General features: G+C 40.6%; 2 protein-coding genes across 2 annotated transcripts in view; one reads left to right on the plus strand and one right to left on the minus strand.

The window, feature by feature from the left end:
* Nucleotides 1–6,946, minus strand: part of LOC126382929 (phosphatase and actin regulator 1-like) — a 73,683-nt gene extending 66,737 nt beyond the window's left edge. Inside the window, exon 1 of the mRNA XM_050033217.1 lies at nt 6,848–6,946. The gene's annotated coding sequence lies outside the window, so the exon portion shown is untranslated. The remainder of the gene's footprint in view (nt 1–6,847) is intronic.
* A 2,871-nt stretch (nt 6,947–9,817) lies between these two features.
* Nucleotides 9,818–23,327, plus strand: LOC126382935 (NAD-dependent protein deacylase sirtuin-5, mitochondrial-like). The gene is made up of 9 exons (XM_050033226.1): nt 9,818–9,936; nt 12,155–12,259; nt 12,635–12,768; nt 13,214–13,439; nt 14,710–14,797; nt 14,961–15,014; nt 18,973–19,096; nt 19,268–19,383; nt 22,273–23,327. The coding sequence occupies exons 2-9, from the start codon at nt 12,160–12,162 to the stop codon at nt 22,343–22,345; spliced, it is 915 nt and encodes a 304-aa protein (XP_049889183.1). The 5' UTR covers nt 9,818–9,936; nt 12,155–12,159; the 3' UTR covers nt 22,346–23,327.
* Nucleotides 23,328–23,486: the final 159 nt, after the last annotated feature.

Below are 23,486 nucleotides of genomic sequence, written 5' to 3' on the forward strand. Positions count from 1 at the left end.
GTACTTACATCTAAATTTGCACCCATGTTTGATTCCTAATACAGAGTATGCATGTCTCATATGTGTGTGAATGCAGTATACACACTTGCGAGGGAAGAACCCTGCAATGCAGCCGAGTCTGGGCTCCAGCTTTGTCTATTTGCATTCAGGCCAGGTGTAATTGTGGGAGCTCCAGCCATTGGTGTCCCCACACCTCTACAGTGCACACAGCACCCAGCTGTTCAGCACAATTAACATCTGTACAGTAAGTGTGCTGTGATTAATGTCCCATTTGCCAGAAAGGATCTGGAAAGACCCTGAGCCTGTAAGGACAAGCCGACCCATGTCAGGGCTGCAAGGTGCATTGAAAGACACAACAATATCAAAAGTTAAAGTGCCATTCTTGATTGCAATATGCTGCATGATTCTGAAAGATAGCCTAGTATTCGTGAGCTGTGCCTAAATTTTGTCATGACTAGAGACGTAACACATTACTACGGTTTTAAAGGCTCTTCACTGGCTTCCTGTTCATTTTAGAATCCATTTTAAAATTTTGCTGTCAGTTTTTAAATCTCTTAATTGACTGGCTCCTGACTCTTTATCTGATATGTTGCTTAAATACATTCCCTCCTGAAGATCCTCCACCTCTGGTCCACCAAATGTCCCCAAGAGTAGAACTAAAAAGTACGGTGATGCTGCGTTCTGTGTTGCAGACCCTCATCTGTGGAACAGCCTTCCAGAGGACGTCAGACTCTCTGATTAAGTCGACAGCTTCAAACGAAATCCTAAAACCTTTTTAGACTTGCATTTTTGTAGCGTGTATTTGATTAATTGATATCAAAGCTAATTTGTATTTTTTATGCGTGTGTATGTGAGTGTGTGATCAAATCTTATTCACTCTATCTTGTATTGTCTTTTGTGTGTGTTTTCTCATTTTATTATGCAAAGCACTTTGAGTTGCACTTACTTTATGAACTGTCCTATAGAAATAAAGTTATTAGCATTAGTATAGCGACCAAAGTGATCACGGTATCATCATAGTATTGTCCTAAAAGTCCTGATACACACACTGAAAAATTATCACCAAGTTTTATATTGGAAACACAGCACCATGCTCTTTTTGTTTGCATGAACATTAATCTAATAACATTGCCAATGCCTGTGTGAACATATGACACCATATGAAATGTGCATTAACATTAAAGATAGCTTGTCTTTGCTCAAGTGTCAGTGTCACTGTAGATGAGGAAAAGGGACCAGTAGCATCACTGGGTTTGCCTGCTGTATGCTCTCTCTGTGAACAAAAGAACACCAAAACAAACCCATGTTGCACGCCGCGCCTGCTTCCCAGAGACTGTTGCTAACTTTGGTTTATGCTGGACAGAATTTACTGTGAGTTTTTGAAGGCTAATAGTAAACGTTGGGAATCTTATTGCGGTTAATCGCGAAACCGTTTACCGTTTCATCCATAGTCATAGCTAGAAGTAAGATCTTTGTGCAGAACTTTGATTTTATCAAAAGTAAATAAAGATTACGGCTTTTTTGCTCATTTTTAGCACAATTAAAAAAGCAAAAAAGAGAAGAAAATTCCTCCATGCAGCTATTCCTGTTTAGATAAAATTAATTTGTTAACTTAGGTTCGGGCACAGGGCCACGCCTCAGCGACACGTCTAACTACCTGCCAAACCTAGTCTGGGGCCGTTTAGTGGCAGTTTTGGTAAGGAACCGGAGCTAGGGCGAGAAATACAGGATCCGGAATTCGATGGATGCGCCTTTCCGTCAAAATAAAAGCACCAAGCTAATAAAAATGCGGTGAAACTTTTTAATTTAAAGAATATAATTTACAAGAAAAGCCCCAAGCCATAAAGTTAAACTTTTTCTTTTATTGTAAATCGATGGTGCGCCAGAATTTAAAGTTTTACTTTGGTGAACACTTTTACTTTGGTAAATTTGGTGAATTCCGGATCCGCTCTCGAGACCGGAACCAGAATCCAGACAAAATTCAGAGTGAATGGAAACCAGGCTCTTCGCCTTACGTGAAGAGCCTGGTGACGCGAGGCTATGCCAAACCTACTTTTGTGATTGCTCCACCCACCCTCCATTTCCTCTCCATCATCCTCCCTACCTCATCCCTACCAACATTCCTTCATCCTCTTTCCCTTTCTCCCCCCATCTCTTCTTATTTAATCAGGTGCATACCTCTCCCATGCCTCGTTCTAGGTACCATCTGGGGGGCCTGTAATCAGCTCGGATGGAAAAACACCTGAGACGGAACCCCCACACTGAGTCTCCCTCTGCCCGATCTCCAAGACATCCCTCTTCCACCTGCACCCTCCACTTACATCCATTCACCAGTCCTCAGCAACTAACTCCTGCTGAATTACAATTAAACATTTAAAGACATATTGTTTTGGCGTGGTTCTCACTAGTGAAATCACAATATAAAAGCATGAATGTGAAGTACTCGCAACACAACTGTATCTTCACCAGGCAGTCAGTGAGTCCGTCTTCTGTCAAAATCAGTGCAGACATCTATTAATTTCATGGAGCATTACAAAAAAAAGGAGTAAGATACAGAGACAGACGGGATTGAGACACAAAGTTAAAAGGTTGTGTTGATTGTTTGAGCAAAGATGTTAGAAAACCCCGAGATGTCTGGTCTCTTTGGTAGAAAGATGTTCGTGGAAAATCAAAAGAGCTAGCTTCTGTACTTGGGAGAGTTTCTTGTGTGTTATCGTGAGTGTGCAGACAGAAAGCAGATGGGGCTGTAGTTGAGCTGCTGAATGATGAGCAAATAAAAACAAACAGACAACCTCTTCCAGTGAGACGGATGCTGTGTCAGCAGGCGACACGCGCACGTCGCACTAACAAGGGGCCAATATGCACGCACACTGACACGCAAATACACATGTTTTGCCTTTTGGGTATAAATTCAAAGACGAGATCCTGACGTAAACAATAATGATTGTAGTTCAACAAACACTGTAATCTCTCAGCTGTTGGTCCAGATGCTTCTTAACAGGCTGTAATGATTGAAATAAAACCTGTGAAGTAGGTCAACCAGCCCTCTACACCTACACCCTGTATGTTTCATGACAGGTGACACAATCGTTGATAGCTGCACAGTAACTGATGCCATTACGTTGTTATGTCTTTGTGACTGTGTGCAGGGCCATTTAACTGTGAGGCAAATTAGATTAGTGCAGACGCTAAGCAGGTCAACGCAATAAAGCAATGTTTCATACATGCACCGTGATTCCATTAGAGGCCCATAGAGTATGTCATTTGTATGCTACAGCCTTGTCTCTGCAAAAAAAAGTCCGACTGAATCCCAATAGACACCACTGAGCCATGCATGGGCTAACTAAGCTCGGGTTCAGCATCACAGAATAAAGCAAAGTATCAGCTGTTTAAACACTGAACAGTCGAGTTGGCTGCGAACCTTCGACTCATCTCCAAATCGCACACAAACTCGCCACGAATCAAAAACAAATTACACAACGCAGTCTCGTTGAAGCTGGCAGACGCTGGCGGTGTCTTGATTACAGCGGGACTGTGTTAGATACCAAAGTGCGTTTTCTGCTCTCTGTTCAGCAGCAGTTCATTGATGAAAACATGGATACAGTCATAAATAGAACATAAGGCTTAACCATTACAATGACCCTGAAAAAGGCTCAGAGAGAAACCAAAGCCATCGCCTTGTCCAGAGCTACACAGAGATAATTGCTTAGTTCTTGTTTCACATCCTTGGCAGCCCTGGTCATTTATCATTATTAAGCACCTGGGCTCGCAACCACAAGGCTTTCGGTTTCCTTGGCAATAAGCAAGCGAAAGCCTGCTCCACTTCTTCAGGTGGAAGTGAGTCAACAGCGCTGTTGTACAAATCGCCCCCGTGCCATCCTCATGCTTTGTATGAGCTCGATGTAGAGTAGGGAAAGGAAAAAAAGGAGCACAGAGACAAATGACAGTGTCCTGCCATTGACAACAAGCTTGTCTCCACAGGCCAAACAGCTCATTGGCATGAGCAGCCGAGAACTACAGAGGCTTATCTGAGATAAACATACTGGGGGGCTTTTTTTATTCAACATTCATTCATCCAGGGAAACACAACTGCTCTTTTCCAGCAGCGCCTTGGTTAGTGTTGCACACCTGGGAGCTTGGCAGCTACATTTTTTAACCACGGAGCAGCTGCACTGGAGAACGGTGCGGTCACTTTATGACTAAAGTGATGACCCTTTGATCGTAATCTCCTCAGCCCTGAGCATCTTAACCAGTGGTTCCAACCTTTTTCATGTCAAGGAGCCTTTAATTGAAACACATTAGGCCATGTAACCCTGTTTGATAGGACGATAGGTTTGATCACTTCAGGGACTTCCATCTGAAAAGATTTCGGTTGTCAGATATGATTAAAAGCAGAATTCTACAGATGTCGACTATAGCTGAGGAGATAACTGTGGAGCAAGTGATAAGTCACTCTTATAACCAAGGGCGTAGATTTTCTTTCAACATTTGGAAGGACACGTGTTAAGTGCAGGGTCTAGGGGTCGTCCCATCAAGAAATTTTACTGCATCCTGGTTCATTTTTATGCAACAACTTGGTCTTTTTTCATGCATTCATTTATGGTTCAAATTAGGGATGCACCGATCCGATATCTGGATCGAATATCAGCACTGATATCATCAAAATAGATGGATCGCGTATCGGAAAATGCAACCTATACCTGAGGCGATCCTTTCCCTATAAATCTATTGCGACGCCAGCAACGTCATTGTTTCATTTTATCTTAGGAAAGAACTGTGTCGTCATCAATGCCTGATGCCTCTAGTCTTTTCTGTTCTACATGTAAAGGTATATAGCTTTTTGGGTCAACCATGGTTTCGGATCGGTATTGGGTATCGGCTGATACTCAAAGCCACAGCATCGGGATCGGTATCGAAACTGAAAAAGCTGGATCGGTGCATCTCTGGTTCAAATGTTACAGTACCTTCTGCTTCAACTGTGCATATTTGCTTCAATCTTTTATTTTGCATTTTATGGCAGATTGCAACCATTGTTTTTGAGGTTACGCACTGCCACCACCCACTTCTTGCATCTTTTTGCATGAGTCGCATTCTGGCAATTTGTTAAAATAAAAGTATTGCTACTATTTCGATGTTTGTTTTGGGGGTACAAATGCATGTGCCCCCCTGCTTATGACTCTGCCTTGGGCACTCACAGTGTACCCACATCTATAGCAAATTAAATAGTGAAAATAATGTATTTGTTGCATCGATTCCAAAGTCCTTCATAATCGCCCCTTCCTACCTCTCTGAGCTCCTTCATATCTACACACCCTGCCGTACTCTTAGATCCTCTTCTGCAATCCAACTCACATCACCATCACCACCACCACCACCATGGGTTCTAGAGCCTTCAGCTGCTCTGCCCCCGCCTCTGGAGCTCTTTCCCCCACGACATTCGCACTATCGACTCCCTTTCCACCTTTAAACCCAGTCTGAAAACACACCTTTTCAAGCTGGCATATTCAGTCTGGTTTAATGGTGACACACATATTGATACTTGTGCTTTTATACCTAATATTAAAATTATGGTTTGGTATGGTATGATTTTATGATCTACGGATACATTGCTGCTTGTTTTTTTAACTGTGTGCTGTAAGGTGTCCTTGAGTGCTTTGAAAGGTGCCTATACGTAAAATGCATTGTTATTATTTCTGTTTTTTTCTGGGGACCCTTTGGAGCTCCCACAAGGATCCCTGAGGCTCTACTGACCCCAGGTTGAGAACCACTGGTCTAGATTGCTACTGTCCTCACTTGAGATAACACAAGTCAATCTACATTTAAACACATATGTGCTGAAATGATTAGCTAACTGACTGATTTGCAATCAAGTCTTTCGAGTGTGATGAAGATTTGCTGCATTTCTCTGCTGATGTCTTTGTAATTTTAGAGAGAGTCAGACAAAACAAGCTATTCATAGATGTAACTGTAAGTACTGGTGTGTCAAGATGGATGAGACTAATAAGAGAAAAGCAAATGCTGATTGTGGCTGCTTCAACCATCTCCCCAATCCTTTTAATAAACCTTATCATGACTACCATGAGATCTGTAGCCCAGGCAGCTGGATGCAGCGTGTGTCTTAATAACACTGTAGTGCAAAAGATCTGAATCCTGTTGACTCAGTCAGCATAAAATGCCAAGTCACCATGGTAACAGGGGATGCAACACGCTTTGTAAAGGGTGATGGAGACAGAGGACTATTCACCACGAGCATCATCGCGGGATCTATTTCAACTGTTTAAAAATGCGGCGATTAAAATCTACATCAAAACGCTGACCAAACCGGACATCCCATCACATTTTGTGCACCACAGTCAAAGCTTTGGCTACTACAGGTCACGTTGAAGCTTCTTCATATTATATAACTGCGTTGAATTACAGTGGTACAAATTACCCAGCGCTGACGAAACCAAAATTCACACATGAGCGGCGTTTAAAGCTGTACAAAAAAAAAAAAAAATGCTGCTTAATATGTGGACTCCCTTGGTGTCTTTGCGTCAGACACGTCAGAATAACCACCAGCCTTAGTCTACAAAGTTGCATAATATTTCAGTCACATTTCCCCCTGCCTAACAAGAATATTCAGAGCTATCCATTAATAAATTATAGAGGGCTGCATTTCACAGGAAACTATAACACCAGTCCACGGGAATACAAGCCTGTGGGGACACTGTTGTAATTTTTCATTCGCGTAAACTAGGCGCGTATCTGAAGCTATAATCCCCCTCCTGGTCCACCCACATGAAGACATCAGGCAAAACATCTAAAAAAGATTTGGGGGCCACAGGACGGATGGATGTGCGCCTACCTGTCCGCAGGTTGAAGGAGAGTCTGGCTTCAACAAGATATGGGGTATCGCTCTTGGAGCGGAGTCTCCGTATGGGTCTGCGGTCTGTGCTGCTGTCTGGAGTGGTCGCCATCAATTTGAACCAGTGTCCAGGGATGACTGCCGGCCGACTTGGGCAGACGCAGAACCACAGCCACTCACACACTGAGAGGTAGCTATTGATGGGGAGGAGGGAGTTCACACACACACACACACACACACACACACACACTGAGAGAGGGAGAGGGAGGGAGACAGGGAGGCGTTGGTGGCATGGATACAACGTGAGGAAAAAAATATAAGGATGGACATATATGGGCAATGTTATGCTCACTCCTCACATTTAGATCAAATGTATTGATTTGTATGTGGTCAACATTCATTCACAAACTACAGTCACAGGCTTTACCTACTGATTTAGACACAGCCCACAGTCATGGAAGGATTCCTAAACGTGCCTACCGGGGGACAGACCCAGGGGCCCAAAGTGCAAGGGGGCCTCCTGAGTCTAATCTGCAAACTGTCACTCATATTAACTTGTACTGACCAGGAAGAGTTTCTAAATGACCACAAAGATATGCAAAGGAGCTGCAAAGAGACACAAAATACCTACAAAAAGAAGCAAAACAACCACAACCCATCCAACGTATGTGTGTGGGGCCCCTGTGGGTAGTAAATGGGCTGAAAAATGGGCCTTATTTGGAAATGTCCACGTGTTCCATATTGGCCCCATGCCAACTGCCCATATGTGTGTGTTTACCCGAGTGGACACCACATGGATCATGCTGGGGCTACCAGAATACAAAGTGGGTATGGGTTTGAAATGGGCATCTTATCCAGAGTAAAGCCACCCATGTGGGTAAATGTCATGGGGCCAATATGGAGCCTGTGGACAGTCCCATATAGGGCCCATTTTTCAGCTCATTTACCACCCACATGGGCCCCACATACAAACGCTGGCTGGGAAAGAGACACAAAATCGCAAAGCATGCATTACAACTACAAAAAGATGCAAACCAACAACACAAAATGAGGCTAAACAACCGTAACCATAGTTACTGTGCATATTATATTTGTGGGTTATTATAGTTACTTAAGTCACCATACTAATTTATGTGTTACAGAATATTATGGCATATTTTGGCAGGCATAATTCCACATTATTATTTCGGACTTACAGATTTAATTTGTATTATTACTTGCAGCAACTATTCCTTTATCATTCAAAGCACTTCAACTATAATTTTAGTTATATACCGTAAAACTTTAAATAAACACTAGTCTCAATTAGACGCCCGGTCTGGTTACCATGTCGTTCATTTTTATACTTTTTCTTTTGGATGTATAAAACCGGGCTGTTTGCTGCCTGCTGAAGCTAAGGTTAATTAGCTGCTTAGATCGTGCATGCAAAGATTCTCCACAAGTCAATCATTCAGCTCATTTTACTGAAACCATGAGCACCAAAGAAGACGGTAATTCATTCAGATTTACTGGGCTGGTAAACAAGAGAGAGGCAAAAAAACTACTACTACTTCATTCAAAACCAACATTATATAAACAAGTAATATTCACACTGGTTTAAATAAACACTTTGATTGTATTTCCCGTCTCTGCAGTGCAGCAGCTTTGTGTGAGAGGAATTAAAAGCCTGTCTCATATAAACGCCTGCCCCAAATCTGGTTTAGGCAAATAATAGCCCAGGCTACTAATTTAAATATTATGGTATGTTCATGTGTACCTTTAAATTGCTATTTTTAGTTAGTCCCCTTTGCCTCAAGTGAGAGTATGAGTAACTAGCTATAGTTCCTGTGTGATATTGTTTTGCAGGGGACAGGCGTTGACGTAACAGACCTGGGTTAACATGTGCTGCAGTTGAGAGTGAAGTTTGATATATGCTGTCTTGACATATGTTGGTGTGAATTAAAGAAACAAAACAAGAGAATCTGTCGCTTGCTTATTACCTACAAGCCAGAGGGACTGGAGAACGCAACTGAACAAGAAAGTAGGGTTACACAACTATAAGGTATGCCTCTTGCTCCCTTAGGAAACATGGGGTGGCTTCTGCATATCTGTGCCCAGGGGCCCATTGTCTAATAATCTGCCCCTGCCTACAGAAGTATTTATTTTATCCTGGCCTGACTAAAATTAAGTAAAGTATTGGCAGTATTGTTGTGCAAAGTTATAGACTGATAACACACTTCAAAAATATGATTAAGTCTGATTATATATAATTTACAGCCTAATTTGTAAGAAAAAAACTATTAAAGATGGGAAAGCAATAATGATAATGATGATAAGATTACAAAATTTAACACTTAAATGTAATGGTTAATGTGAGAACCACAGAAGAAGATATGGGCTACAATAATATTATGGATGAATAACTGAACAGGCCTGCTGGAGGACCAGGCCCAGGGGACTCCAGGTGCCAGGCCTCCCCCTGGACTTTACTCGTAAAAAGGAGCTCAGATTAACACTTCCAGAGGCACAAAGCGACCACAAGATGACAAAAAATACCTTAAAGAGGCACAAAATGACTAAAAGATGCATCAAGATTGCGAAGAGGTGTAAAAAAACAATGTAAAAAGAGACAAAGCCACCACAAAGCCTGTGTATCCTGCCCTATTGTCTCATAGTCCGCCCGTGCATAACATGGCAGACATTCAGTGGGGACCACTGCAGCTCTATGTGATGTGTGATCACTTCAGATCTTTTCTATCCCCGAAAAAGCAACACCATTTTGCATTTTGCAGCAGGGCAGCATAACAAACAAATAGATATGCAGTAAAAGCACAGTATGACTTTAATGGTGGAGTATGAAGTGCTCTCTCTCTCTCTCTATCTTGGGGAATGAATGAATCATCCTGAATGAACCACAGTTACACCTCTCCACCACCAGATGGCGCTGCTGAACTGCACTTTTTTTTCCAGTTTAATGTGCATTTTTCAGCGCGCGGATTTACGACAGTGCGGCGTGTTTACGGCCTCTCATAATAATTGCAGTGATAGAGGTAAACAAGCAAACTCGGCGTGACTTTCCGCTCCTAAAAGTGCGAATACCATAAAGAGAGGTAAGGACATTTGAGTTACAAAGGTAAGGTGATTTAAATACGCATGTGTGGGTGTTGTTTTCAGCTGATATCACTAGTAAATAAACATGTTTGGATGCGCGCGGTAGTTCCTGCTAATGTGACAGAGCAGTGCAAGATTTAATCCCTATGTTAGCTAACTCGCTTCACGATGCTAAAGGCGACGGTATGCTAACGTTGTGCATTTTGAGAGTGTGTAAAGGACTGTGAACGTGTCAGCTAAAGTTAAATACCTTTACTGTCAAGATAAAGACATGAAGTTGCAGGTTGCCTCACAGGAAAACGGTGTGTAGGCGTTTAAAGGGCAAACAGCGGCAACCGTGATGCAACTTAGCTGTTAACATGCGGAAATATGCAGAATATGTGCATAAGTATTTGACTCAGATGGATTTCAGTCTTTATGCATTAACATGGCAGCCTGCAAAACCTGTTTAGACACAGTAGGCAAGTCCTGTGTGTTCAGGCTTGCATGCAGGGCGCACCCAGTTATCTTATTGTCCTTGCTAGTTTGTCTTTGTAGGCCGTTTTAAACCTGCCTCTTATTTTTACTTTCAACCCATATTTCTAAACGCATTGATATAAGTATTAGTGCCAATAACCAGGCTTCCTCAGCTCTGTTGCAATGGCAGGGTAGGAGATAAGAATGTCACTGCTCTGATTGCTCAGCCTCACTACGTGCTTTCCTGCAGATATCCATTTTCAGTGGCTCTCAAATGGTGTGCTTTGGGGGTTTTAAGATAACCACACAGTGTTATTGCAATATTCAACTGGGATTAAACAAAAATGTATGAATGAATATGTAATTGACTGTAGCAGTATGTTGCGTACACCCATTTCTTAATAAAGAAGCAAACTCTGCCCAGAAAATGAAATTAAGTTAAATTTGATTTAATTTAATCTAGAAAGTAGCCAAACAACACTGAATGCTGCTGAACTCACACAGCCAGTAATATCTAATATTTATACTTACATCCAGTACAATAACTTTATACATTTATATATTTTATGTGCAATAATTTGAACTTATTTTATGTTCACAGCATATGTTGGCACTGCTTGTGTGTGTATGTGAGCATGCGTGTGTGTGAATGATATCTTATCCCCTCCTTTATTATTTATTTATTAGTTTTATAATGATTGCCGTTTTATTCCATGCGTTGAATTTTGTTGTAATTATTTACAATGACATTTTAAACAAGAAATTGAAATGAAAACCTTCACAGGGAACCTATTTTTTTCACCGTTCACACATGGGAGTCATTATTTCCCATTTAAACTGATGTGTTATTGGTGCTTTGATGTAATTTTAAAAGGTTTAAAATGAATTCTTCATGAGTTATAGTTGGTTGTCAATTGTTATTTGATATGAGTAAAAAATACAAACATATGTCATGATAAGAGTGATAAAACACATTACAGAGGCTGTTGTGCATGGTTATAAATACAGGTGTGCCATGAGATTTTGGCATTCCCTTTGGTGCGCTATGGGCAGTTTCACATGTTGAAGTGATGTTATAGTGAGGCAGCTGCACATACACAGGCTTAGCTCTATTGAATTCCCCATTTAAAATAACTCCAAAGTGTCATATCTCGGAGCACTGTTGAGTATGTGCTTTTCCCACCTATCACTGCAACTACTGATGAGTAAACAAAACAAGACGGCCTGTTCTTTATGGCCACACTATTACACCATGTGCATATAGGCATATGATTGAAATTGCAATATGGCCAAGTGCAATATCCAAATTGCAGGAGTTGGAATTTGTTGGTAAAGGTCTTCTAGTCATATTCCAAATGTAAGGGAACATGCGTGTTTGGTACACCAGCAAAAAATCATATTAGCATTTTTATATTTCTTTTGTTCAGTGAAAATGAAATGCAGAAATGACCATTCCCGCTAAAATTGTGACTCATTTTGCCATCACAATATCTGTCAAAATAATCGCAATATGATTTTCATTTTGCATAACATGCAGACCCACATATGTCTCAAATGTAGTGTGACGTATTTGCTGTCCTTGGGACCTTTGTGTGGGTTTGCTTGGATGCACAACATGAGTTTGTGAGGAAGAGTTAAGTACAGAATAGTCATAATGCATGTCGTGCAGACCACCAGGTTGACGACTAAAGGTATGAGTTAAAAGAGGGACTTCATGATAATTTCTTGTCATTTTGTGTTCTCTTTCTTCTGTAACAACAGTGACAATGCTGCTCCAAAATCGAGCTGTGTTTGCTCTTGGTCTTCGTATGTGCTCCACTCATGTGTCGAGAGGACATTTGGTGGATACAGCGAGACCCAACTCAGGTAAGAAAAGCAAAAAAAGACTCTTAGATTTATATAATGCTGATTTGCTGCTGTGTCAAGTCAATATTGGTGCATCCTTCTTGGCAGGCACTGTGCATAATTATTCAGTGAAATGTTCAAATTGAATGTTTTTGTGACGCCTCACAAAAAGGTACAGACACATAAATAGACCTCTTTCTCAAATCAGTTGTTCCTGATTCCACTAATGCAAAGTCTGTGACTGAGACCGAAAAACACTTTAATATTTCTACATGTAGTCTCAGAAAAATTAAACCTCTTACTAAATATCACGACAAGAAGTTAAGAATGATCAGTAGTAACAAAACATATCAAGACAATTAAAAAGCACTTAATTTTCTGTTGCTTTTCCGACAGACATGTCTGAATTCCGCGAGGTCTTTTCCAGAGCCAAGCACATAGCAATCATCACAGGGGCTGGTGTGAGTGCAGAGAGTGGAGTACCAACCTTCAGGGGAGAAAATGAGAAGTGGAGAAAGTGGCAATCTCAGGTAATTTCTGAAAAAGCAAAACACACACACTTCTGCGTGGCTGTATTATTTATTTATTGTCCTTTATTTTATTTAGGTCAAAGTTTAGTGTTTGGTCTAATTTCCAGCTGTGGTTCAGAGTTCTTGCTGTGGAGTGGGTGTACTTAATGTTTACATAATACATCTTCACAGCTCAGTGGATTTATCTCAGCAGCAACAGCCAGTAAAGAGAGAAGTGGTGTATGTTGCATAATCTGGATGCTTGTCGTGGGCTGCAGCAAGACTTACCTCCAGGAACGAATTGAAAATAGTCTTTCATACAAAAAAAATCATAATCTGCTCCCTAATTTAGGTGTTTAAACTTAATCTATGCTGCTTTTAGCATCTGTGCAATTCCTGCCTCTGAATCTTACCCTTATGATTACTACCCTCTACCTAAAACATGCCTCTGTTGATGCATCCTCAGGACCTGGCGACCCCAGAGGCTTTCTCCCGCACCCCGTCACGGGTCTGGGAGTTCTACCACTACAGAAGGGAGATGACTTTGGGCAAGAAACCCAACACTGCCCATCTGGCTATAGCAGAGTGTGAGGCCCGGCTGAAGAAGCAGGGACGCTCAGTGGTCGTCATCACCCAGTGCATCGACGACCTGCACCGACAGGCTGGGTCCAAACACGTGCTCAAGGTTCACGGTGAGACGAAATAGTGAAATTTCACAGGAAGTTTTCTGTTGCACTGAGTACTAATTGTATAGGAAAAAATAATAAAAATAAACTGATGTGTTTTTCTTTTGAAGTTTACGATTGAACAAGTTGCCATCTGCAGACAAAAATGCTGAGGGAGGGTAAAATAAAAAGACATTAAGGTCCAGTGTGAAGGATTTATGTGGATATATTGGCAGAAATGGAATATTATATAATTAGTATGTTTTCTTTAGTGTGTGAAAACAAAAATCATCGTGTTTTCGTTACTTTAAAATGAGTTGTTTATGTCTACATAGGTCCTCAACCATGGCGATTGCCATGTTGCACCGCCATGTTTCTACAGTAGCTCAGAACGCACAAACCAAACAATGGCTCTCGATAGGGCCATCATAGTTTATGGTCCCTTGAGACCTCTGCAGATAACCTTACTCCTCGTGAATTCCCTCTGAGCGTCTGGATCTTAAGTTATTGGAGAAAAAGGTGAGCACACATGAGCAGTTGCTAGGCTAGCAGCCCGTCTTGGACATGCCAAATGTCATCGTCAAAACACCGATTTTATTCAGTGTTTTTACTGGTTTTAATCACCTGGTCCGTTTGTTATGGAGAGGAAGAGGCCTCTGCTGATAATTCGGCTCCCAGTTACAACCTAACACTGAAGGAATGCTAAGCAGGAGAAGTTTCAGCTGGTTGCAATCTGCAGTCCCCCCCACAAGATGCCGCTAAATCCCCCCAAGTCTTACACACCGTTCTTTTAATTTATCTATCAGGATTAATAAAAAAATAATGAAGCAGCCTCTAACTGAAATTCTGAAGCCTCTCTGTAGTCAGTGATTACTGGAAGCTATGATTGCACCATTGTGTATCCACTGGTTTTACTGGAATATGGAATCATTTTGTGATTCATACTGTAGTTGTTGGTCTTTCAAACAAACATCCCATGAGCCCACAGAGTTTAGTCACTTATTTAATGTCAGTACACCCAACTCCAAAAAGTTTGATGACATAATTTGAAGAGTTGATTCTCGCATTTCAATCTTAACAAGACAGCTTTGTCTGACTTTTCTGTTTTCACACCGTTTTGGGGCGGATTGTGGCAAAAGTGCTTGTTTTATTTGTTAAAATCTTGCTTTAATTAACTGTGTATGAGTCAGAAAAACAAAACTATCACTGTCAACACTGTCTGTGGTGAGGGAGATGTTTTCTGTGACTCCGGCAGGCCTGAATGAAAAACAGCTGTGTTTTGCGTGTGTAACCGCAGGCAATCTGATGGAGACGCGCTGTGTGAGTTGTGGACATGTGACCGTGAACAAGCGAAGCCCCATATGCGCTGCCCTAAAGGACAAAGGGTAAAAGGCAGCACCTCTGGAGTATACACACACACACACACACACACACACACACACACACACACTGATAAACATGCAGGATTTGTAGGCTGATCTCGTCAGGTTGACCCCAGTGTGGGTACAGTGTCATTTAACTCGCTGTGTTTGTTCTCTTAACGTGCAGCTCACCTCACCCAGATGTTGCTGATGCCCAGATTCCTGTGGATAAACTGCCAAGGTGGGATTACTGTCACTTCATATTAATAACTCCGAGGTCAGATTTACTAAGCCTTTGGCACTGCTTTTCTGACGCACAACACACCTTGCGTTTTCCCTTATTAAAGGCAGAATGAGTCAGATTTTCCTTAAATGTGATGTATAGACTCAAGCACAGTTGGCACTTTGTTAATTTTTAACAGGGGGGACGCCCCCACCATGTCTAATGTCTAACTTGCGTCATGATTCAATGATTCTGTGACACTTTACTGGAGTTGTACCTTGTATGGTTTCATGTAACAAACTAAATAATTGAACGATATAAAATATTTTATTTTCTGTGCCCTCAGCTGGTTTATAGTGGGTGCGTTTGCTCAAAAGATGCCCCGTGCTTTGTCTCACAGTGCTGCTCACATTGCCACTTATAATTGCCAGTATCTCTGATCATATGATGTGACCTACTGGTTTTGATCTGCCCGAGGGAAGAATCAACATCAGAGTCTGTTCATTCCTGATCAAAAGCTCTATTTTTTGTTTTCTTCGTATCTCCTTAGAACACGTCATGTGAAATTACTTCTCTCTGATTCACTTAGTTCTCTGACTGTTGTCTTTGGTCTCGTCTCCCTTCCGTGGCAATGCTTATGGGAATGCACAGATTTAAATAGATGAGCAGGATTGTCAGTTACTGTTTGTAAAAACGCTCACCAGTGAAAGTGAAAGTAAAATTTGCATGTATTTTCGTATGTGCATGTTTTGGATGCTGTGTCTCTTGGATGCCTGCTGCTTATGGTCTGGCACTTGGTCGCTACCTTTTTATAAAGCAAAGGCCTCACCTGAGCACTGTGGGAGTACACGCCCATAAACCCATAACCCATAAAACTCTGCAGAAATTCAATTAAAATGTAATAATTCTCAATGATTTATTGGTTATGGGATAGGATGATGTCAGGGTCTGGACTCAGGGGATGGAAGAGGATGGCAGGTTAACAGAGGGGATGCATTTTTTTAATCTGCTGTGTGCTTGATGCGTCAACCTTTATGCAGCGGTGCCTAATTCGCAGGGTGTGAGGGCGGGACTCTATAAAAACATAGCGACCATGTGCCAGATCATAAGCAAGGAGGAGCTGTTGAGCCGGGGAGGAGGGGCCAACTTTAAATGTTGCGTTTACAAACTGCATCCAAACCATACTCATACTCATTCTGCCTTTAAAGAGGTGCACCAGCCTGAAAACACAATTTACCTGTCATCTTTGGTGCATTCATGGCAGCACTGAGGTGTCTCTCTCTATTTATACATGCATCTGAGGGAGGATTGTGCAAATATCAGGAGGAATTGTGAGCTAATTTACATGAAAAATTCCCTGCTGTTAAAGAGCAGGTGCAACGATTAGCATTAACGAACCTGCGTTGCACAGAAATCTATGGCAGCAAACAAGTCATATAACAAGGGAACAAAATATCTGAACATCCCATAACACCAAAAGCAAAGAGATGACAGTTTGCGGTCATTAAACATTAACTTAACGTTCAATTAATGGTGGAATTTCAGTGTAATACCAGTTGTGCTCTTCAGATAAGAGAGATTAAGTGGAATTAATTTGGTATGCTTGTGAGACATGAGTTGTATTAACCAGCATCTCCACCCTCCACCTGCTCTGCTTTGAGCTGCTGCTGGACCTGCTGCTCCTTCCTGCTCAGCGCCCTCTGTGTCCCAGCTCTCCCTCACCACCTGTTGCAGTTCCTTGTGCATCTAATTAAGTTCCACCTATTCTTTTTTATTCCCTTAGAATTTGATTTAATGAGTATTCCATTAATGAGATAAACACAAGCAATAGATCTTTGGTTTTCTGGGCTAACAGCGTCATCATTTTTTGAACTTGCACCCTCCCTCTCTTTCACTGATAGAATTTATGTTGTGCTGGTGTAGCAACAAGCTGCTGCTCGAGTAAATCACTGTGAGTGCAAATTCAATGAAGAAAATATTTCTATGGAGCTCTGCCCCACAGGACTTAGTTTTATAATGGATTGAGGTAACCTGGGAATTACACTCAATCCCCATATTAGTGATGGTGGAGTCAGGGCTTCCATGTGAAGGTAGTGGTTTGCTATGAAAATTCTGACTTTCCCCAGAGACCTTAGGCTAGCAACTGTTGCTAAATATGGCTAAGTGTTGCACATTCACAGATCAAAAAATTGAGTTTTAGCTCAAATGCACATACAAAAAAGGAACATGGGTTATACTGTTGAACAATAAAGAACAGCAAGAAAGTGATGCTTTCATTCAGTTGTCAGTCATGTCAATCCCTGCTCGTGAATTTCAGTTAAACTGTCAAACTAGGCAGCACTATCAACTAGAAAAGCACTCAGAAAGTGCAGACCTCCACCAAGTAGGCGATATTCCCTCCCCCTCTGCATCAGATTTTACAGCCTGCATCACAATTAAGTTATTTGCATCACTATGATTATTAGGTTATATATGCCTTCACCATGGAGACACTGTGGTGTATTTATTTTGTTTTTATTTTGTACCAACACAGAATCTAATGTTTTTTTGTATTTTTCACTTTCTTTTTTCCCAACACAGAACATTAATTTCAACTTTAGAATTACAACTATATTTAGCAAGTAGAACAAGACGTGTTTTCCGGCCACCAGATGGCGCTATTTTTACCGTCTTTAGAAATTGGAATTGCTGCTGAGGCTGTCAGACGATAGACTTTATTTATTATTTTATCCACTTTGCTTCAACTGATCACCACCAAAATTTTATCATAATTTGTCCCATCAAAGTCCGTTCATAACTTTTTGAGTTATTTTGCAGACAAACAAACAGACCAACACTGGCGAAAACATAACCTCCTTAGCGCAGGTAAATATGTATCAGGATTCTGTTAAATGTCAGATGTCTTAAAGAGCTCCAGCACATACTAGGATATGATGTTCCTAACAGTTGTTTGGTGCTTTATCTGTGTACATTTTCTGAAGAAAATATTATTGCTAATGATTGATATTTGATCAAAATATTGCTAGTAGCAAGCAAGAAAGCTAACTAGGAACTGAGGTAAAGAAACACCACCAACAAAGGGCCAATGGCTAACACTTGTGGAAGAAATCTTTTTAATAGAGAAATGTAAGCACATACTGAGACTACAAGAAGCACAACTAGAAAGAAAATGGGATAAATGGATTCTATACAAGACTCAAAAAGACAACACAGGATTGGAATGATAGTCAATAGATGTAAAAATGTGTGTTTACCCAAGAAGTTTTTGTTTTGTTAGCTTTTATTATTTTTAAATAATTTTATTATCCTGTTGTAACCGACATGTCAGTGTCACAAAAAATATTTTAATAAAGATTTAAGTGAAAAAGAAATGTCAGATGTTTATAGAAAGATATTTTAGTGTACTGTTTAGCTCGAAAATTAGAGAGTTTGCTCCAGCTGGTGGGCGGTGCTTAGTTATTGGCTTGACTGTTTCCAACGTAGCAGGTGGGTCACAAAACGTCTCATTTCACAGCTAAACAGTACACTAAAATATCTTTCTGAAAGCATTCTATTAGCGCTGTCTAGTTTGACAGTTTGACCGCAGTTCATGAGCCGTGATTGACATTATTGACAGCTGTGTTAGACACATCTCAGCTCTGATTGGCTGTTTTAGTTAAGCTGTGGTGGACTCTAGGAAGTGTCATTTGAAGCAGTACGAGGAGGAGGAGGAACAAGATTTTTTTCACAGACTATCTGTCTCATGCACTGCTGTGAAAATTCAGCAAATATAACAAGAAGTTATTTTTAATTTCTACATCATCATCATTCTTTGTTCTTTATGGATTTTAAAAGTCAAGCATGTTGCACCTCTGGCCACACAACAAGTGCAAATACATATGTGTGAATTTACACCTTTGTGTCGTGGCTAATTATTCTTTGATAAATGCAGAGTAACACAATTAATCTTCCAACTGTTTATCGCTGCTGTATCAAGGTGCGGCGAACCTGACTGCCACGGTCTTCTGAGGCCCAACTTGGTGTTTTTTGGAGAAACCCTGGACTCTCACATCCTGACCAAAGTGGAGAAAGAGATGGAAACATGTGATCTCTGTCTGGTGGTGAGTCATCCTCATGTTGACATGCATACATGTCATATATTCTCCTCTTGTGTAATATTACATAAAACAGTGTTTGTTTAGAATCAAGGACTAGAGCTGAAATACAATACTGTACATACTGTAGATCTTAAGCTGACACCGGTGTCATCGCTCCCTGATGTTAACCTCTAGGTGGGCACGTCTTCAATCGTTTACCCAGCAGCCATGTTTGGCCCCCAGATTGCATCGAGGGGCATCCCGGTGGCGGAATTTAACACAAATCCTACTCCAAAATCGGAGTACTTCACGTAAGTAACTGAGTGTTGAAAAAGATGCTGCCTGTCTGGTTCTATAATGAATGAAGTTAGCATGAAAATACATGAATTAAAAGGCAAACTAGACCAGTGGATAATGATGCATGCAAATGTTGGTATTTAGTGCCATCCACTGGCAGCATGAGCAACATTCAGGCCCATTCCCAGTATTTGTTAGGTTGAATCAATGGGTGCATCCCATGTCTCTTATTTAACATTTTCTCGCCCCTCGCTTTAACCAGAAGTCGCTCTGGTGCAGCATCTTGAAGGCTGTGTCAGAGCTCTTATTTGTGCTCTGATGAGCGATGAGCGAGGAGATGGAGCAACTTGCATGTCTTTTATCGGCCAGCAACCCTTTTTGGATCTCAGTTACCGTTTGGACTGATCTGATCACAACATCACAGGAGTTTCATGCCGGACTGAAGACAGATTAAACTCAAGTGTCACTCACAAGTTTAACTTACCATCTAATAAAAATAAATCAGCTGTTTAAATTTCTGCATTTATTAGACAGATTTTTCTTTTTATTAGCTGTTATTTCCCCCATTAACTTTCATTATAGATGCAGTTGAAGTCAGGGAGTCTTTCTGTCGGCTAGAAACGCTTTTGACATCATTCGTTGTCATATCTATTCAGTCACACGTGAGGCCAATAATTTGGAGTGTCAGGTTTGATAAGTTACATAATATTTTCCCTGAAACATTTAGCATAATAAATCATTTCCAGTGTTGAGTGATCACCATAATCATATTATAGGTTATAAAATTATGAATTCACCACCATTTATGAATAAATACAGAGGCAAAAAATGAATAGATAATGTAAATGCATTGAGCAGGACACAGTTCACAGTATAAATAAAGAAAGCAGGTTATTTATGTGCAGGTGTTTGTCAAACAGAGAGAAGACACTGCCGCTTTGTGCCTGTATTACTACACATGCAAACACCACCAGCTCTCTAGTGCTGTTGACGCTGACTGATATCTGATCCATCTGTGATCAGCTGCGGTGTCATAGGAAACGGATGTTGCTTCATGTGATGCTTTAGAGGCAAGGAGGTCTAATTTGTAGGGGTGGGTGATATGGCCTTAAAATAATGTCACGATATTTCAGGGTATATTTGTGCTAACGATATTCTTAACAATATGACAAACTGGTAAAAAAAACAACAACAACACATATCTATATTATTAATTTAAGAAAATGGAATTGCAACAAAACAAGTGATGTAGTTTTACAGTTTGCCTTCAAATATTCAGTAACAACTAAACTAAAGTGATCTCTCATTTCTTTAGTTTGTAAACAACCACAGTAACTCAGAGTGAGATTCAGATTTTGTGTACAAAATAAAATCTACCACTAATTCCACATTTAAACATTTCCCAAATACAAAAAATGTCCCCTGGGATCTATTTCTATAAATCAACAGGTGATTTCCTTCTTTTATTAAAATCCTAAATGATTGAGTTTTTTTTCCACCTGGACCTTTATGCTCTGCCATTTCTCCTCTAATCATCACACTGTAACCTGTGACAGGCTGTTATGATACCACAACTATCACACATTCACATATATGGAGTTTATTGTCGAGCTGTGAGCGTCACTTAGGTCCACATTACCAGAGGTTTATGACAAAATCACTTGACGACACCGACTTGAGAGAGGAGAGGGAGAGACGCTGTGCTGCTGCCAGAGGAGCCGCTGAATGAGTTCCCTCTGAATCAAAATAGCTAAAAGAGTCTGAGAAAACATTCAGGACGCCACAGTTTATTCCACACTACTGAAGCTGCTCCTCTTTGTGGAACCACCGCAGAGTCTGTAATAATTTCGTTTTCAGCCATGCTTGTTATTGCCGTGGGTAACAGTATGACTTATAATGATATATCATGAGTACCACAGTAAGAATTTTTTGTAACACTTTACTTGGAGGCATCTACATAAGAGTGACATGACACTGTCATAACTATGACATAACACTGTCATGAACTTGTCATAAACATTATGTACATGTCATCAACGTTTATGACTGCTGTCATTAAGTGTCAATCGGTTTTTGTAATGACAAGTTGACATTGTTTGGGTTGTCTTGATTATGACAACTTGACATTAATCGAAGTGACATTACCAGAAGTTGTCAGTTGTTGACATTAGGTTTGTTTGGGATGTCCTTATGATGACAAGTTGTCATTAACCCGGATGACATTACCAGAAGATGTCTTTGTCATAACAGTAATAATTATTATGTCAACTTGTCATAAACACAAAAAAAGGTGCATTTCTTGTTAATGTGAAGTTGTCATGACAATATGTCATCCTGGTTAATGTCAAGTTGTCAAAGTAAGGACTTTCCAAACATATTTAATGTCAACTTGTCATGACAAAGACAACTTCTGGTAATGTCACTTTGATTAATGTCAAGTTGATATAATCAAGACAACCCAAACAATGTCAACTTGTCATTACAAAAACCGAATGACACTTAATGACAACAGTCATAAACATTTATGACATGTACATAATGTTCATGACAGGTTCTGTCATAGTTATGACAGTGTCATGTCACCCTTATGTAGATACCTTCAAGTGTTACCGAATTTTTCATATGATATTAAAAATGATACCAGTAACAGAATGAGATGAAATAGCACACCCCTACTAATGTCTCCAAAAATATAATTCCTTGTGTCACCTCTCCTCGCATGGTTTCCTTGTGTTTCTCCGTGCATCCACAATGGTGGGGACTAGACTCAAGGAAAAGACGCAAGTTCAGCAAACATGGAGGCGATTAAAGAGACATGGGATGCACAGAATGAGTGATCTTTCACCTGTTAACCTATAATCCTCACCTTTTGTTGTCTTTTCTGTGTGTGTGCTGTGGCTCAGGTTCCATTTCCAGGGCCCATGTGGAGCCACGCTGCCTCCAGCTTTGGCGCGGCATGAGTCAGAGGTTGTTTAAAAGCTTGTTTGTAAAGAGAACAACTTTACAAACACCAACCAGTGGCTTTTTCTACATACTAATGCAATCCAATGCTGTGCGGAGTCTGGGGGGTGGGGGGGGGGGGGGGGTTCATATCATATTTTATTCCAAATGTTTGCCTTAAAAGCAGTTTAGCTCTCGTTGCTTGGTAGCGGGAGAGTTAAGCTTAGAATTAGCTTTTTAAGACTTTGCAATGGGTCTCTTAATACTTGAATATACTGTATAGCTTAATAAACTGGAAATGGGATATTGGAAATTTGTTGCTTTGAGTTAGGCAGGAACGGTGCGGCTTGGTATAAGAAAGGGAATGCACTATGTATGTAATTATTTGCATAGGATAATATCTCAGATATCAGCAGGTATCTTGCAGATGCTGGCGAGGGACTGTCATATTGCTGTGGATTAGAACATACTCCTCCTGGTGCCAATGGAGAACATTCCTCTTTTCTCTTTCCACAGAATGAACAGATGTACAGAGCGGAGCATAATCTTGTGCCTTTCAAAACTGTTTACACAACCTTGACCAAACGCTTGCTTGAAACCTCAAGTGCAAATCAACCAATGTTACAGAGATGTAGTCAAGTGTACAGAGTTTGCTTTGGACCAAGGACAGAGAGGGTAGAGAGAGGGAAAGTGTTGTCTCTCCAGTCCTGGTCTGAATCAGCATTATTCCCTTCTCATGCTCTGTGAATGTGTTTATCATAATATCAGTATCCTGTAGTCACATGTCATGGGTTAGTCATGATACATTTTTACATGTTAGAGTCTGTATTCAAAAACTATATGTGTTCAATAACTGTATATGGAATATGTGTAATAATGAGAACAGTCTTATATTTGATAACATGATTATATTTTTTAACCACTGTTTTGCCCTTAAATATCGGGCACAATTCATTATGATAAAAAAAAAACTGCCAATGCAATTATACAGGACATAATAATTAAAACACTAAATCTACATTTGCTGTTTTGTGTCTTATTGTCTGCATTGAAAAAGCATCTGTGGCTTTTCTGAAGGCAGAGTGGAGCGTGCTGTGCTGTGCTGTGTTTGCCCAAAATGAACAGTAGATGACAGCATGTAGCTTTCCATCCCAAGCGCAGATTTTACAGTAACACA

The sequence above is a fragment of the Epinephelus moara genome, chromosome 21 (assembly GCF_006386435.1).
Source record: "Epinephelus moara isolate mb chromosome 21, YSFRI_EMoa_1.0, whole genome shotgun sequence".
In the NCBI taxonomy this organism is placed as follows: Eukaryota; Metazoa; Chordata; class Actinopteri; order Perciformes; family Serranidae; genus Epinephelus; species Epinephelus moara.